This window comes from Peromyscus leucopus, chromosome 8b (assembly GCF_004664715.2).
Source record: "Peromyscus leucopus breed LL Stock chromosome 8b, UCI_PerLeu_2.1, whole genome shotgun sequence".
Classification (NCBI taxonomy): Eukaryota; Metazoa; Chordata; class Mammalia; order Rodentia; family Cricetidae; genus Peromyscus; species Peromyscus leucopus.
In genome coordinates, this window is record NC_051086.1 from 96,524,288 (window position 1) to 96,538,390 (window position 14,103).

At 44.5% G+C, this 14,103-nt stretch overlaps 1 protein-coding gene across 3 annotated transcripts in view; it reads left to right on the forward strand.

Moving 5' to 3' along the window:
• Calcoco2 (calcium binding and coiled-coil domain 2) overlaps positions 1 to 14,103 on the forward strand; it is a 34,155-nt gene that overhangs the window by 7,301 nt on the left and 12,751 nt on the right. For all 3 annotated transcript variants that reach the window (XM_037200550.1, XM_028869019.2, XM_028869020.2), the window contains exons 2-5: positions 3,391 to 3,579; positions 8,665 to 8,767; positions 8,907 to 9,040; positions 10,031 to 10,156. In XM_037200550.1, the coding sequence (XP_037056445.1) occupies positions 3,400 to 3,579; positions 8,665 to 8,767; positions 8,907 to 9,040; positions 10,031 to 10,156 (543 nt within the window). In that variant the 5' untranslated portion in view covers positions 3,391 to 3,399. The remainder of the gene's footprint in view (positions 1 to 3,390; positions 3,580 to 8,664; positions 8,768 to 8,906; positions 9,041 to 10,030; positions 10,157 to 14,103) is intronic.

The following is a 14,103-nucleotide window of genomic DNA, read 5'->3' on the forward strand; positions in this document are numbered from 1 at the left end:
TAGCTAAATTTTCCAATAAACTACTTAGTGCTCAAGTCCTCTTGCCTTCTCTGGGGGCGGGGTGGTGGTGCACTGACTTCTGGGAAGTTTGAGCCAGGTATCTGTGGTTCATACCTTTAATTTAATCCTAGCAGATTTCTGTGAGTTCAAGGCTAGCCTGATCTACATAGTGAAAACCTGTCTCAAAAATGAAAATCAGGCCATCCAAACAAACAAACTAAAACCCCTGACTTTTGAGGAGTTTGAAGAAGAGGCCTAGTTGGAGTTACTTCAAAGTAAGACCAAGACATAGGTTAAATCTGGAAGAACTGTAATGTTGTGGGGTTTTGTTCTCTCTCTCTCTCTCTCTCTCTCTCTCTCTCTCTCTCTCTCTCTCTCTCTCTCTCTGTGTGTGTGTGTGTGTGTGTGTGTGTGTGTGTGTGTGTGTGTCTGTGTGTGTGTGTGTGTGTGTGTGTGTGTGTGTATGTGTATGTGTGTGTGTGTGTTCACATGTACATGTAGGTGCCCTCGCCCTCGGAGGCCAGAGGAGGGTAAGGGATTTCCTGGAGCTAGAGTTACGGGCAGTTGTGAGCCACCTGAGGTAGATACTGTGGCCCTGTCTCCAGGTCCTCTGGGAAAGCGGGAGTACTCTTAATTGCTGAGCCGTATCTGCACACACTCTTTGTTCCTTTTCCGTGCTTTTACCTTACAAACAGGTTCCCACTGTTTATTTTTACTTTTTAATTTGCATGTGAACCCAGGGCCTTGCACGTACTAAGTAAGCACACTAAACTGCATGTCCGGCCCTCATTTTCCATTTCTGATTACATTTTGTCTGTATATTATATCTACAATAATCATCTAGAAAACAAAACACAAGTTATTATCCATTTTATAGGAAGGAGTCATACTTCCTCACTCTCTTCCAAATATGAGTTGCATTTTTCTTTCAAAGGTTTATTGTTATTATTTTAAGTTATGTGTAGGTGTGTGTGTCTGCGTGTGGGTAAGTGCACATGAGTGCAGGTGCCCTTGGAGGCCAGAGGCATTGGCTATTCTGAAGTTGGAGTTACATATGGCTGTGAGTCTCTTGACATGTGTGCTGGGAGCCAAACTTGGGTCCTCTGAAAGAACAGTAACTAGAGACACCTCTCCAGCCCTGTGCACTGCATTTTTCTGCTGCTGGAATTCCCTCAGCACAAACCCATTTCAAAAACCCTCGTCAGTCTTCCTCAAGAGTTACATAAGAGTCTACTCCCTAAAAATGTTTGTGTACCAGTTGTACAAAAAAGTTCTCTTTTTAAAAAGGTATTTTCTATGTCTGACAAATCTTTTTTAAAGATGTATTTATTTATTTTATGTCTATGAATGCTCTATCTGCATGTACAACTTTATGCTTGAAGAGGGCATCAGATCCCACTACAGATGGTTGTGAGCCACCATGTGGGTGCTGGGAATTGAACCCAGGTCCTCTGGAAGAGCAGCCTGTGCTCCTAACAACTGAGCCATCTCTCCAGGCCCTCTGACAAACTTTTTAACATTTTACTTATTTAGTGTGTGTGTGAGAGAGAGAGAGAAAGAGAGAGAGACAGACAGACAGACAGACAGACAGACAGACAGAGACAGACAACACACTCAGGATGTGTGGAGGTCTGAGGACAGTTTTGCAGTCAGTTCTTACATAACCTCGGTGAGATTGAGTCTGTCTGACTGTTTCTGTCTCCATGCTTTGTAGTCCAGCTCACCAGCCCATGAGTTTCCAGGCAGTTCTCCTGCTCTGCCTCCCGGATGACCTTCAGAGTGCTGGGATCACTGATGGGCACCACTCTGTTAGCTTTCTGTGTGGGGTCAGAGGGTAGACCGTCCTGAGTCTCCACAAGCTGAGTCTTCAGGCCTCAGCTCAGGCCGCCACGCTTTCCAGGCCAGCACTTGTACCCACGGAGCCATCGTCCAGCTCTCTCCTCTTTGGACCTCAGAGTATTTAGCACGTCTTATTCTAAATTCACTGGATAGCCACTTGCCATCTGTCCGCCATGTGGGAGTAGGATCCTTTGAGGGCCAGCTCAATGCCAGGAGTAAAATAATGAAATCTCTGCCAGCACGACAGTAACAATTACAAAGGTCTGCTAAGCAGCTTTCTTCAGTCTCTGTGCTGAGTCTGTCCTTCTGTCACTGACCAGGTATCTGTTTAGAGTGCACTGACTTAAGGTCTGAGCACTTCACATTAGGTCACTTAGGCCTCATAACCAAATGCAGTAGTTATGCTAACAGGTAAGCAATGATCAGATCACAAGGCCCAGTTTATTAAATTGCTCAATTCCATCCTTTAGAAGGTGGGACCAGGGGTATAGCTCAGCAATGGTCTTAGATAGGGTTTCTATTGCTGTGGTGACCAAAAGAAACTTGGGAAGGAAAGGGCATATTCCAGCTTGCATGCCATTTTGAGGGCAGTCAGGGCAGGAACTGAAATAGGGCAGGACCTGGAGGCAGGAGCTGATATAGAGGCCATGGAAGGGTGCTGCTTACTGGCCTGCTCCTCATGACTTGTTCAGCCTGCTTTCTTATAGCACCCAGGACCACCAGCCCAGGGTGAGCTCAGCTGTGCTACCCTCCACCCCCAACCACTTGTCAATCAAGAAAATAAACCATACACTTGTTCACAGGCCACTGTGGTGGGGGCATTTTCTCAGGTGCGGTTCCCTCTTCCAGAATGACTCTAGCTTGTATTAGTTGACATGAAAACTAGTCAGCGCAGCAGTAGAGGGTTTGCCCAGGGAGCAGGGGAGGGAAGTGTGTGTGTGTGGGGGGGTGTCCAGGGAAGGGAGAGGAAGGGAGAACACTAGAATTTAAAGGACACCAAGCTGATTTCAGAAGACATTTGTCACCACTGAATATCACATAACTTCTTGTCTCTATCTTTGTCCTAAATCAACTCCTAGTATAGCATCTGATATATGGAAGGGCCTAGTTATTGTGGAGCTGAATGGGAAGCTGAAATCCAAAGAACTGAACTTTCCTAAAATCATAGGGTTTGCTGGGATGTAAAGTAGAGAACTTTGAACTGAAAACTGGCTTATTTTCTTAGGAGAAAGAGAAACAAGTAGCTGTAAACAAACAACAGGGCTATGGAGGGGGGCAGCAGGGCCTGGGGTGCAGATGTCAAATACGCTCTCGGAAAATGCCCAGCATAGGAAGTTAGGAATGCACACTGTGCAAAGTGAAACAGAAAGCAGGCCGGGTCTCGATTCTTGGCAGGATTTTGCTTTTCCTGATTGCTTGAATAGAAAGTTCTTGGGTGGGAGCCTGGAAGTCCCCCGCAAACCCTTTCTGAATCTTACTCTATTCTGTCTTTTTAAATGTCTTTTTTATTGAAGCAGGTTCTCACATACCCTATTCCATATCTCCTGACAGGACTCCACCATGGACAAGACAATGGACGAGCCCCCCATATCAGCTGTCTTGCTGGAACACTGCAGTTTCTCTCAGGTCGTGTTTAACAGTGTGGAGAAGTTCTATGTTCCTGGAGGAGATGTCACATGCTACTACACCTTCACCCAACAGTTCATCCCTCGTCGCAAGGACTGGATTGGCATCTTTAAAGTGAGTGTGAATACCAAGGGATTAGGAACTAGTGGTGGGTCTTAGTTACCTTGACAGTATGTGTGCCCAATCAGAAGTTCCAAACTTCAATTCCTAGTGTGCCCTCATCACACACAGTGTGTATGAGCCTCAGTTTTAAATTTCACCGTGATGCACATCTTTAATCCCAGGACTCAGGAAGCAGAGGCAGGAGGATCTCTGTGTTTGAGGCCAGCCAGGGTTACACAGTGAGAGCCCATCTCAAACAAACAAAAAACAAATTTATTTTCAGTCCTAAACTAAAAGATAAAAAAAAATCTCACAATCCCCAAGTTTTATCATGTGTTCAACGATCAAATCTAAATGCTTTACAAATTATCCTATTGAGAGCTAGAGAGATGGCTCAGTGGTTAAGAGCACTCACTGCTCTTCCAGAGGACCCAGATTCAGTTCCCAGCATGCACATGGCAGCTCACAACCATCTGTAAATCCAGTTCCAGAAAATCTGATGCCCTCTTCTGACACCAGGGACACATTTCGTACAGAGACATATGTGCCCACAAAACACTTAACCACATAAAATTAACAAATTAATAAATTTAAAAAAATCGTAATATATATATTATCCTATTTTGAAATATGTACATATTGTTTGACTAAGATGGATGACCCCTTATATAATTTTTATGGCTTTGTTTGTTTGGAGAGTTTGAGACAGGGTCTCATGTCCAAGGCTAGCCTCAAACTCTTTGTATAGCCAAGGATGGCCTTGAACTCCTGATCTTCCTGCTTCTATCACAGTGCTGAGATTTGTACCTGGTTAATTTCAGTGACTTTAATTTTTCTTCCTTCCTTAATACAGTGTTGAATTTGTTTTACTGTGAATATCATAAATCCGGAAAGGATGTTGAGAAGTGGCCGGGTTGACATCCTGCATCTCAAAAGTCTTTTCCTGATAAGTGGGAGTCTTCCCTCGGTGCCCTCAGTAGCATCTAATCATCCTGTCAGTTCAAGGACAGAAACTGCTTTGAAATTAAACTTCTTCTCTAGTTTGTTCTCCTTTCCATCTCTGCCTTCCACCTCTCTTCCCTTTCCCTTCCCTTCCCGATGCTCTCCCTCCCTGCCCCTCATCCTGTCCCTTCTCTCCTTTCCTCCCTCCCAGCACACACACCCCACCATACTGTCCAATCATCCTGTTTACAGAGACAAGAGATAAAGGTCAGACCTAAGTAGTTCCCATCGCTGGCTCTGATCTCTGATTGGTTGACACTTCAGTATGCCATGTGCACACTTGCCAGTGCTGTTCGGCCCCAAACCAGATGCCGTCCTTTACTGCCTAATTGTTTGGAGGACCCAGCTATAGCTGAGGCTTTGGTGTCCAGGTACGGGCAGAAGATGACCTTCAGGACACTGGCAGCCTCTGGGGCGATGAGTCATCAGACTACTATGTGCTGACACAGAGCTGGTGTCCAGAGTGTTTTCATCCTGGAGAGGAGGCCTTAGCTGCTTTCTTCAGTCCTGTGTAGCCAAGCCTATAGATCAGTGCTAAGTTTAGCTTATTATTTGTTTTTATTATTACTACTGTGTGGTGTGCGTCTATGATGAGCATGTATGGAGATCAAAGGACAACCCTGTGAAGTTGGTTCTCCCTTCTACTTTTATGAGGGTTCCAAGTATGGAACGCAGGTCATCTAGCTCTCCCAGCTAGGTTTTTACCTGCTGAGCCATCTCCCCAGTCCAAGTTTATCTTAAAGCAAAAACAAAAGCTTAGGGATTTGAGAAATGGCTTAGTAGCAAGTTCAAGGCCAGCCTGGGTTACCAACCCTGTCCTCCCCCCCAAAAAAAGAGGGTAAATAAATACATAAGCAAATTTCAAATTATATTCAGGTTGGGACATGACAAGTCTGTATTAGACATCATAGAGGACAAACTTGTAAAGAGAACATAACTACTTTCTAATAGGTTTTCTGCCCCCCCCCCCATGAGTTTCTCTGCTGACACAGTAAGCCAGTTCAAGCTGAAATAAAAGTGTAACAACAACAGGTATACTGAGCAAAGTAACTCCCGGGCGGGCTCTCTGGTCACCAACCTGAGCCAGGGCCAGGAGGTTTTATAGACTGTAGGCAGTGGGTGATGATGTGTGTGTCTGCCACAGCTGGGTTTGTGCTGAGTGCTCAGGTGGGGGGGGGGGGCTTGGGCTGCTGCATCAGGGGAGGAAGCTGCGGAGCCACCAAGAACGCAGAACTGGGCTTGGCGCCTTTCCTTTGTTCAGACTCTGAGCAGGCCGGGTTTGGAGAGAGAGAGAGAGAGAGAGAGAGAGAGAGAGAGAGAGAGAGAGAGAGAGAGAGAGGAGGAGAGAGAGAGGAGAGAGAGAGAGGGAGAGAGAAGGGGAGGGGAGGGGAGGGAGGGAGGGAGAGGGAGGGAGGGAGGGAGAGAGAGAGAGAGAGAGAGAGAGAGAGAGAGAGAGAGAGAGAGAGAGAGAGAACAGGGCTTACAGGACCATGCAGGACCAGCCGGAAGCCCCGACCAAGCACTTTCCAATTTAGAAGGCTTGTTTTTTTCAGTGTATCCTGTGGAAGGTCTTAAAATTTATTGTTGCGTTTATTTATTTATAGGGAGGAGGTGTTACATGTGGCACAGCATGTGTGTGCTGGTCAGATGATAGCTTACAGGAGTGGTTCTCTCCTCCCACCAAGTAGGAACCAGGGTGGAGCTCAGGTGGCCAGGCTTGGCAACATGTTCTTCCTCCTCATGTGATTGAGAAGTTTTAAAACTTTTGTTAGAAGGTAGCAGGGCCAAGGTTGATTTTGTTGTGGGTTTTTTGTTGTTGTTTGTTTTTGTTTTGGTTTGTTTGGTTGGTTGGTTTGCTTTTTGGAGACAGGGTTTCTCTGTGTAGTCCTGGCTGCCCTGGAACTCACTTTGTAGACCAGGCTGGTCTTGAACTCACAGAGATCTGCCTGCCTCTGCCTCCCACTGCCCGGCCTCATGTTTCTTTTTTATTATTATTTTTAATTAGTGTGTGTGCATAGTGCACTGTAGGTATGTATGCTCTGCCTTGAGAACGTGGTAATCAGGACAATTTTGTGGAGTTGGTTCTCTCTGTCTTTCCTTCTTTCCCTGATCACCAGAATTTCAGGACAGGTTGCCTTTACCTGCTGAACCATATCACTGGCCCTGTTTTTTCCTTTTTTCCTTTTTTTTTTTTTTTTTAGGAGGACTTTGCAGGGACTAGGGCTATGATTGCTTGCTGTACAAGTGTGGGAACCTGAGATTTTGGATTCCCGACAATGATGTAAAAAGCTAGGCACAGTGGCACACAGCTGTAATCCCAGCTGACCAGCCAGTTGAACCAAATTGGTAAGCTCCTGAGTCAGTGTGAGACCCTTTCTCAAAAAAGGAAGGTGGATGGGGTGAGAGATAGCCCAGTGAGCACACACACACAAGACCTGAGCTTGAATCTCAGCCTCTCAGAAAAAGCTCGGTGTGTCCGTGCATGTACCCATAATCAGTGTCATGGGGGCCTGCCTAGCTCCAGGTTCAGTGCAGAATACCCAACAACTCTGACCTCTGTGCATACATGGGAGCATATACAACACACACATTTGTAAATAAAAAGATGAAGGGCAGGGCATTGTAGCACATGCCTTTTTTAAAATAATTTATTTATTTTTATCTGATGTACATTGATTGGTGTTTTGCTTGCCCATATGTCTGTGTGAGAGTGTTGGATCCCATGGAACTTGAGTTACAGACAGTTGTGAACTGCCAAGTATATGCTGGGAATTGAACCCAGGTCCTGTAGAAGAGCCACTAGTTCTCTTAACCGCTGAGCCATCTTTCCAGCCCCATAACACATGGGAGGCAGGCTGATGGAGTCTCTGTGAGTTCAAGGCCAGCCAGGTCCGCAGAGCAAATTCCAGGATAGTCAGAGCTACATAGTGTAGCTGGAGAGCTTCTCTCCGGGTCCCGCCAAGCCCCGGCAGTCTGACAGCCCACTTATAAAATAAACACACAGATGCTTATATTATTTACAAACTGTATGGCCATGGCAGGCTTCTTGCTAACTGTTCTTATATCTTAAATTAACCCATTTCTATAAATCTATACCTTGCCACGTGGCTCATGGCTTACCAGCATCTTCACATGCTGCTTGTCATGGCGGCTGGCAGTGTCCCTCCGCCTTCCTGTTCTCTCAATTCTCCTGTTAGTCCTGCCTATACCACTGGCCAATCAGTGTCTTATTTATTGACCAATCAGAGCATATACAGACCATCCCACAGCAACATAGTGAGATCCTGTATTGAACAAAACAAAAACAAGATAAAGAGAATGATTGAGGAAGACAGCTGATGTGGACCTCTGGCCTCTGTATGCAAGCATATACACTTGTACACACATGCATACATGAATACACTACACATAAGGCTTTGCTATATAGCTCAGGCTGGCTTCAAACTCATAGTCTTTCAGGTTCCCATGTAGCTGTGATTATGGGCAGGCATCGTTATGACTGTCTCCTCTCAAAACATTTTTTAATCAGTACTGTGTATGCTCTGTGTCAATTTGGATAATCAAGTTAGTTTGGTTGTTTGATTTGATTTGTCCTGGAACTCACTATGTAGTCCAGGCTGGCCTCAGACTCCTAGCAATCCTCCTGCTTTAGGTTCTCAGGTATCAGAACTAGAGGTATGAGCTACCTCAACTGACTGGTGACTTGGGGATAAATTCTGGCACTCATGTAATGGGTGTTGAGTTAGTTTAATTCCCTTCTTAACTGGAATTTTGAGTTGTTTGTATACCTCAATTTATCTTCGTTGCTACTTCATAACTATAATTTTGCTATTATGTTTCATACTGTTATGAATCGTAATGTAAATATTTTAGAGATAGAGGTTTGCTAAAGGGGTCAAGACTCACAGGTTGAGAACCACTGTATTAGATGTTTTCCCACATAATAGCCACAAGCCAAAAAACATATGTTCTTGTCATAATGAATTCATTCTATCTTCAGTATAAATAAATGTAAGTGCATTTTAAGAAAACATAGTCCAAATAAGACTTTTTCATGCAGTTCCATCAGTGCTGAATTAGAGCTTGTCATTGCAGGTGGGGTGGAAGACGACCCGGGAGTATTACACCTTCATGTGGGTTGCTTTGCCCAGTGACCTAAACAAGGAATCAACCAGGCAGCTGGAAGTCCAGTTCAAAGGTAGGAAAATACTAGGTCAAAGGTGCTGAGAACTCTGGACAATGCTAGTTAATCCCCTTGAGTTTTCTGGGACAGTTTTTGGTTTTGTTTTAAATGGGATAGCTCTTATTTTGTATTAAAAACCACATTCTACTTTCAGCTTATTATCTGCCCAAGGACGATGAGCATTACCAGTTCTGCTATGTGGATCAAGATGGCGTGGTCCGGGGAGCAAGTATCCCTTTCCAATTCCGTCCAGAAAGTGAGGAGGACATCGTGGTTGTTACCACGAAGGTCTGTAATCATCTCCCTCAAGCCTTTCTGTAGCATAGGAGCTCCAGCTTGGGTGGACTTTGCATCAATGACTCTACAGAATTGCTATGGATAGATATTATTGGGGAAAATCATATGATTACCGCTCTAACCCACTCAGGATGACTTGGGAATAATTTTAAAAAATCAAAACATGATTTCTCCCTTCTCTGGAACTTCTATAACTATTCAGTTCCCTTAGCTGTTACAGCTTTTATTTATTTATTTGCTTTTGTTTCATTTGCATTGGTATTTTGCCTGCATGTATGCCTGTGTGAGGTTGTTAGAGACAGTTGTGAACTGCCATGTGGGTGCTGGGAATTGAACCCAAGTCCTCCGGAAGAGCAGTCAGTGCTCTTAACCACTGAGCCATCTCTCCACACACACACCCTTTTTTTTTTTAAAGACAGAACCTCAACAACAACAAAAAGACAGAACCTCACACTATGGCTGGCATAGAATTCAGGGCAATCCTCCTGCCTCAGCATCTAGAATTCTAAGATTACAGGAATGCACCACTGTGCCCAGTGTCACTCATAATGTTCTATTATTATTATTATTATTATTATTATTATTATTATTATTATTATTATTTCCTGGAGACAGGGTTTCTTTGTGTAGCCCTGGCTGTCCTGGAACTCATTCCTTAGACCAGGCCGGCCTCAAACTCACAGACATCTGCCTGCCCCTGCCTCCTGAGTGCTGGGGTTAAAGGCGTGCACCAACACCTCCCAGCCACTCAACTTCTTCTGGCCTTAGGTTTGCTGGTCTTTGTCTCCTGGCAAGAGCAAACCTAATTCTACGTAACACAGGCACGTGATGTTGCCCCTTTCCTCCATTTGGAGGCTGTTCTCCCTGGCGTCCACAGTGTCGCTCCAGTGGGTGGGAATCACTCAGCTGCTCATCCGAGCTTGTGGGAAGTTCCCGCTGGAAGGACTTGAAAGAAGCTGCTGTGGTGTTCGATTCTTGCAGGGAAAGGTGGAAGAGATCGAGCAGCACAATGAGGAGCTTCTCCGAGAAAACCAGGAGCTGAGAGACAGCTGTGCCAGCCTCCAGAAGCAGCACTCAGACGCGCAGGCTGAGCTGGAGAGGAAGCAGGTACGGATGCTGGCCAGAGGTGAAGGTGGAGCATGTAAATGAGAATTGATGGCAGTGTCTCTGACCCAGTGCTGTTTCCGCTTGCCTTGGCTTCCTTCCTTTACACCCCACCCTTTTTTTTTTTTTTTTTTTTTTTGGTTTTTCAAGACTGGGTTTCTCTGTGAAACAGTCCTGGCTGTCCTGGAACTCACTCTGTAGACCAGGCTGGCCTTGAACTGACAAGGATGCCTCTAGAGTGCTAGGATTAAAGGCATGGGCCACTACTACCCATCACTTTTTTTTAAAGTGGGGTCTTGATATGTAGCCTAGGCTGGCCTTAAACTCAAGAGTCTCCTGCCTCAGCTTCTCAAAAGCTGGGATTACAGGCCTGTACCACCACCCTTCTACATCCAGGTTTTTGTTTTTTTTATGGAGACAGGGTCTCACTATGTGGTTTTGGCTCTCCTGGAACTTGCTATGTAGACCAGGATGGCTTTCACTGAGATTCACCTCCCCGTACCTCTGAGTTTGAGGCCAGCCTAGTCTTAGTAGTGAATTCTAGGTCAGCCTGGGCTACATAGTGAAACTTGCCTCAAAAATCAAAATATGTATACATGTTTGACTGCTTGTGTGTTTGTGAAGAGGTTAGAAGGAATCTGATCAGATTTGTGTGAGCCTCCATTGTGGATGCTGGGAACTGAAAGGAGATCCTCTGTGCAAGCAGCAGGTGCTGTTTTCTCTAGTCCATGGATGCCTTTTTGTTGTTTTTTGTTTGTTTGTTTGTTTGTTTGTTTGTTTGTTTGCTTTGTTTTTTGAGACAGGGTTTCTCTGTGTAGTTTTGGTGCCTGTCCTGGATCTCACTCTGTAGACCAGGCTGGCCTCGAACTCACAGAGATCCACCTGGCTCTGCCTCATGAGTGCTGGGATTAAAGGCATGTGCCACCACCGTCCGGCTCCATGGATGCCTTTTTGATTTGGAAAAAACAGGCTGGGACTCAGTAGTAGAGTGCTTGCCTGGCATGTATGAGCCCTGGATTAGATTATCCAGCCTGCAGCAACAACAACAACAAATGTTATAGCTAGAGTTTTCCTAGTCCTGCCTGGCCCACGGTCAGGATAAATCTCTCTCACCTGCCAGTCCCGAAGCTGTTCAGACCCAACCAAGTAAACACACAGAGACTTATATTACTTAAACTGTTTGGCCCAATGGCTCAGGCTTCTAGCTATCCAGTTCTTACATCTTAAATTAATCCATTTCTATAAATCTATACCTTGCCACATGCTTGTGGCTTACCAGCATCTTCACATGCTGCTTGTCATGGCGGCAGCTGGCAGTGTCTCCTCCTGCCTTCCTATTCTCTCAATTCTCCTCTCTGTTAGTCCTGCCTATACTTCCTGCCTGGCCACTGGCCAACCAGTGTTTTATTTATTGACCAATCAGAGCAATTTGACATACAGACCATCCCACAGCAAAATGTATATATGGAAAGAATTTAACTCAAATTATTTTAACATTACCTTAAATTAATTTTACCTCTCCTCCAGCATGTCTTGCTCCCTCTGCATCTAACTGGCGAATCTGCCTTTCTTCTTCCCAGACCTCTCTTTGTCCAGTAGTCCCACCTATACCTCCTGCCTGCCTATTGGCCATTTAGCTTACTATTAAACCAATCACAGCCACACATCTTCATACAGTGAAGATTCACAACAGTGTCCCAATCCCTCCACTGGAAGTCTTGCTATTCACCATTGCTAGAGTCTTAGCTGGGGTCAACCTTGTAGAATCCTGGGAGTTTCCCTTGCACCAGGTGTCTACTTGACCCTGAAATGCCCCCTTTCCAGTCATCTCTTTCAGTACTCTCCCTCTCCATCCACTCCTCAACCTGACCCCTCATGTTCCCACCCCCACCTGACTCCAATCCACCCTCAAAATCTCTTCTATTTCCTCTTTCCGGGGAGATCCAAGCATCCCCCCTTGAGCCCTCCTTGTTACCTAGCCTCTCTGGTCTGTGGATTATAGCATGGTTATCCATTACTTTATAGCTAATATCCACTTATGAGTGAGTATATACCATGTTTGTCTTTTTAGGTCTTTAGTTACCTTACTCAGCATGATTTTTTTCTAGTTCCATCCATTTGCCTTCAAATTTCATGATGCTATTGTTTTTAACAGCTGAGTAATACTCCACTGTGTAAATGTACCACATTTTCTTTATCCATTTTTCAGTTGAGGGACATCTAGGTTGTTTCCAGGTTCGGGCTATTATGAATAATGCTTCTATGAACATAATTAAGCAAGTATCCTTGTGGTATGATTGAGCATCTTTTGGGTATATGCCCAAGAGTGGTATTGCTGGGTCTTGAGGTAGATTGATTTCCAGTTTTCTGAGAAACCACCATATTGAATTCCAAAGTGGCTGTATAAGTTTGCACTCCTGCCAGCAATGGAGAAGTGTTCCCCTTACTCTACATCATCTCCAGCATAATCTGTCATTTGGGGGAGGGGGGCGGGTTAGCTTTTTGGATTTTTGAGACAGGGTTTCTTTGTGTAGCCTTGGCTATCCCGGAACTAGCTCTGTACACAAGGCTGGCCTCAAATTCACAGAGATCTGCCTGCCTCTGTCTCCTGAGTGCTGAGATTAAAGGTGTGTGCCACTATCACCCAATCATTTTTGGTTTTTGTTCTTAGCCGTTCTGACTTTGTAAGATGGAATCTCAGAGTCGTTTTGATTTGCATTTCCCTGATGACAAAAGAAGGGTATTGAACATTTCTTTAAGTGTCTCTTGGCCATTTGAGATTCTTCTGTTGAGAATTCTCTGTTTAGATCTGTACTCCATTTTTAAATTGGATTGTTTGGTTTTTTGATGTTTAGTTTCTTGGGTTCTTTATATATTTTGGAAATCAGCCCTCTGTCAGATTTGAGATTGATGAAGATCTTTTCCCATTTTGTAGGCTGCCATTTTTTCCTATTGACAGTGTTCTTTGCCTTACAGAATCATTTCAGTTTCAGGAGGTCCCACTTATTAATTGTTGCTTTTAGTGTCTGTGCTACTGGTGTTGTATTTAGGAAGTTGTCTCCTGTGCCAGTGCATTCAAGGCTACTTCCCACTTTCTCTTCTATCAGGTTCAGTGTAACTGGATTTATGTTGAGGTCTTTTATCCACTTGGACTTGAGTTTTGTGCATGGCAATAGATATGGATCTATTTGCAGTCTTCTACATGCTAACATCCAGTTATGCCAGCACCATTTGTTGAAGATGCTTTCTTTTTTCCATTGTATACTTTTAGCTCCTTTGTCAAAAACCAAGTGTTCATAGGTATGGTTATATCTCTGCCTTTGATACCATGCTGTTTTTAATTACTACATGTCTTAGAGTTTCTATTGCTGTGAAGAGACACTATGACCATGGCAGCTCTTATCAAGGAAAAACATTTAAGTGGTGTGGCTTAGATTTTCAGAGATTCAGTCTATTACCATCATAGTGTGACATGGTGGGGTGCAGGCGGACATGGTGCTGGAGAAGTAGCTGAGAGTTCTACATCCTTGATCCGCATGCCACAGGAAGTAAACTGAACTAGACCCAACTTGAGCATAGGAGACCTCAAAGCCCACCCCTACATGACACACTTCCTTCAACAGTGCCACACCTACTTCAACAAAGCCACACCTTCTAAAAGTGCCACTCCCTATGAGTTTATAGAAGTCAACTACATTCAAATTATCACACTATAGCTAGCTTTGTAGTAGAGCTTGAGGTCAGGGATGGTGGTACCTCCCTAGGTTCCTTTATTGTACAGGGTTGTTTTAGCTATCCTAGTTTTTTTTTGTTTTTCCATATGAAGTTAAGTATTGTTCTTTCAAGGTCTGTAAAGAATTGTGTTGGGATTTTAATGGGGATTTTGTTAAATATGTAGATTGCTTTTGGCAAGATGTTAATCCTACCAATCCATGAGCATGGGACCGACC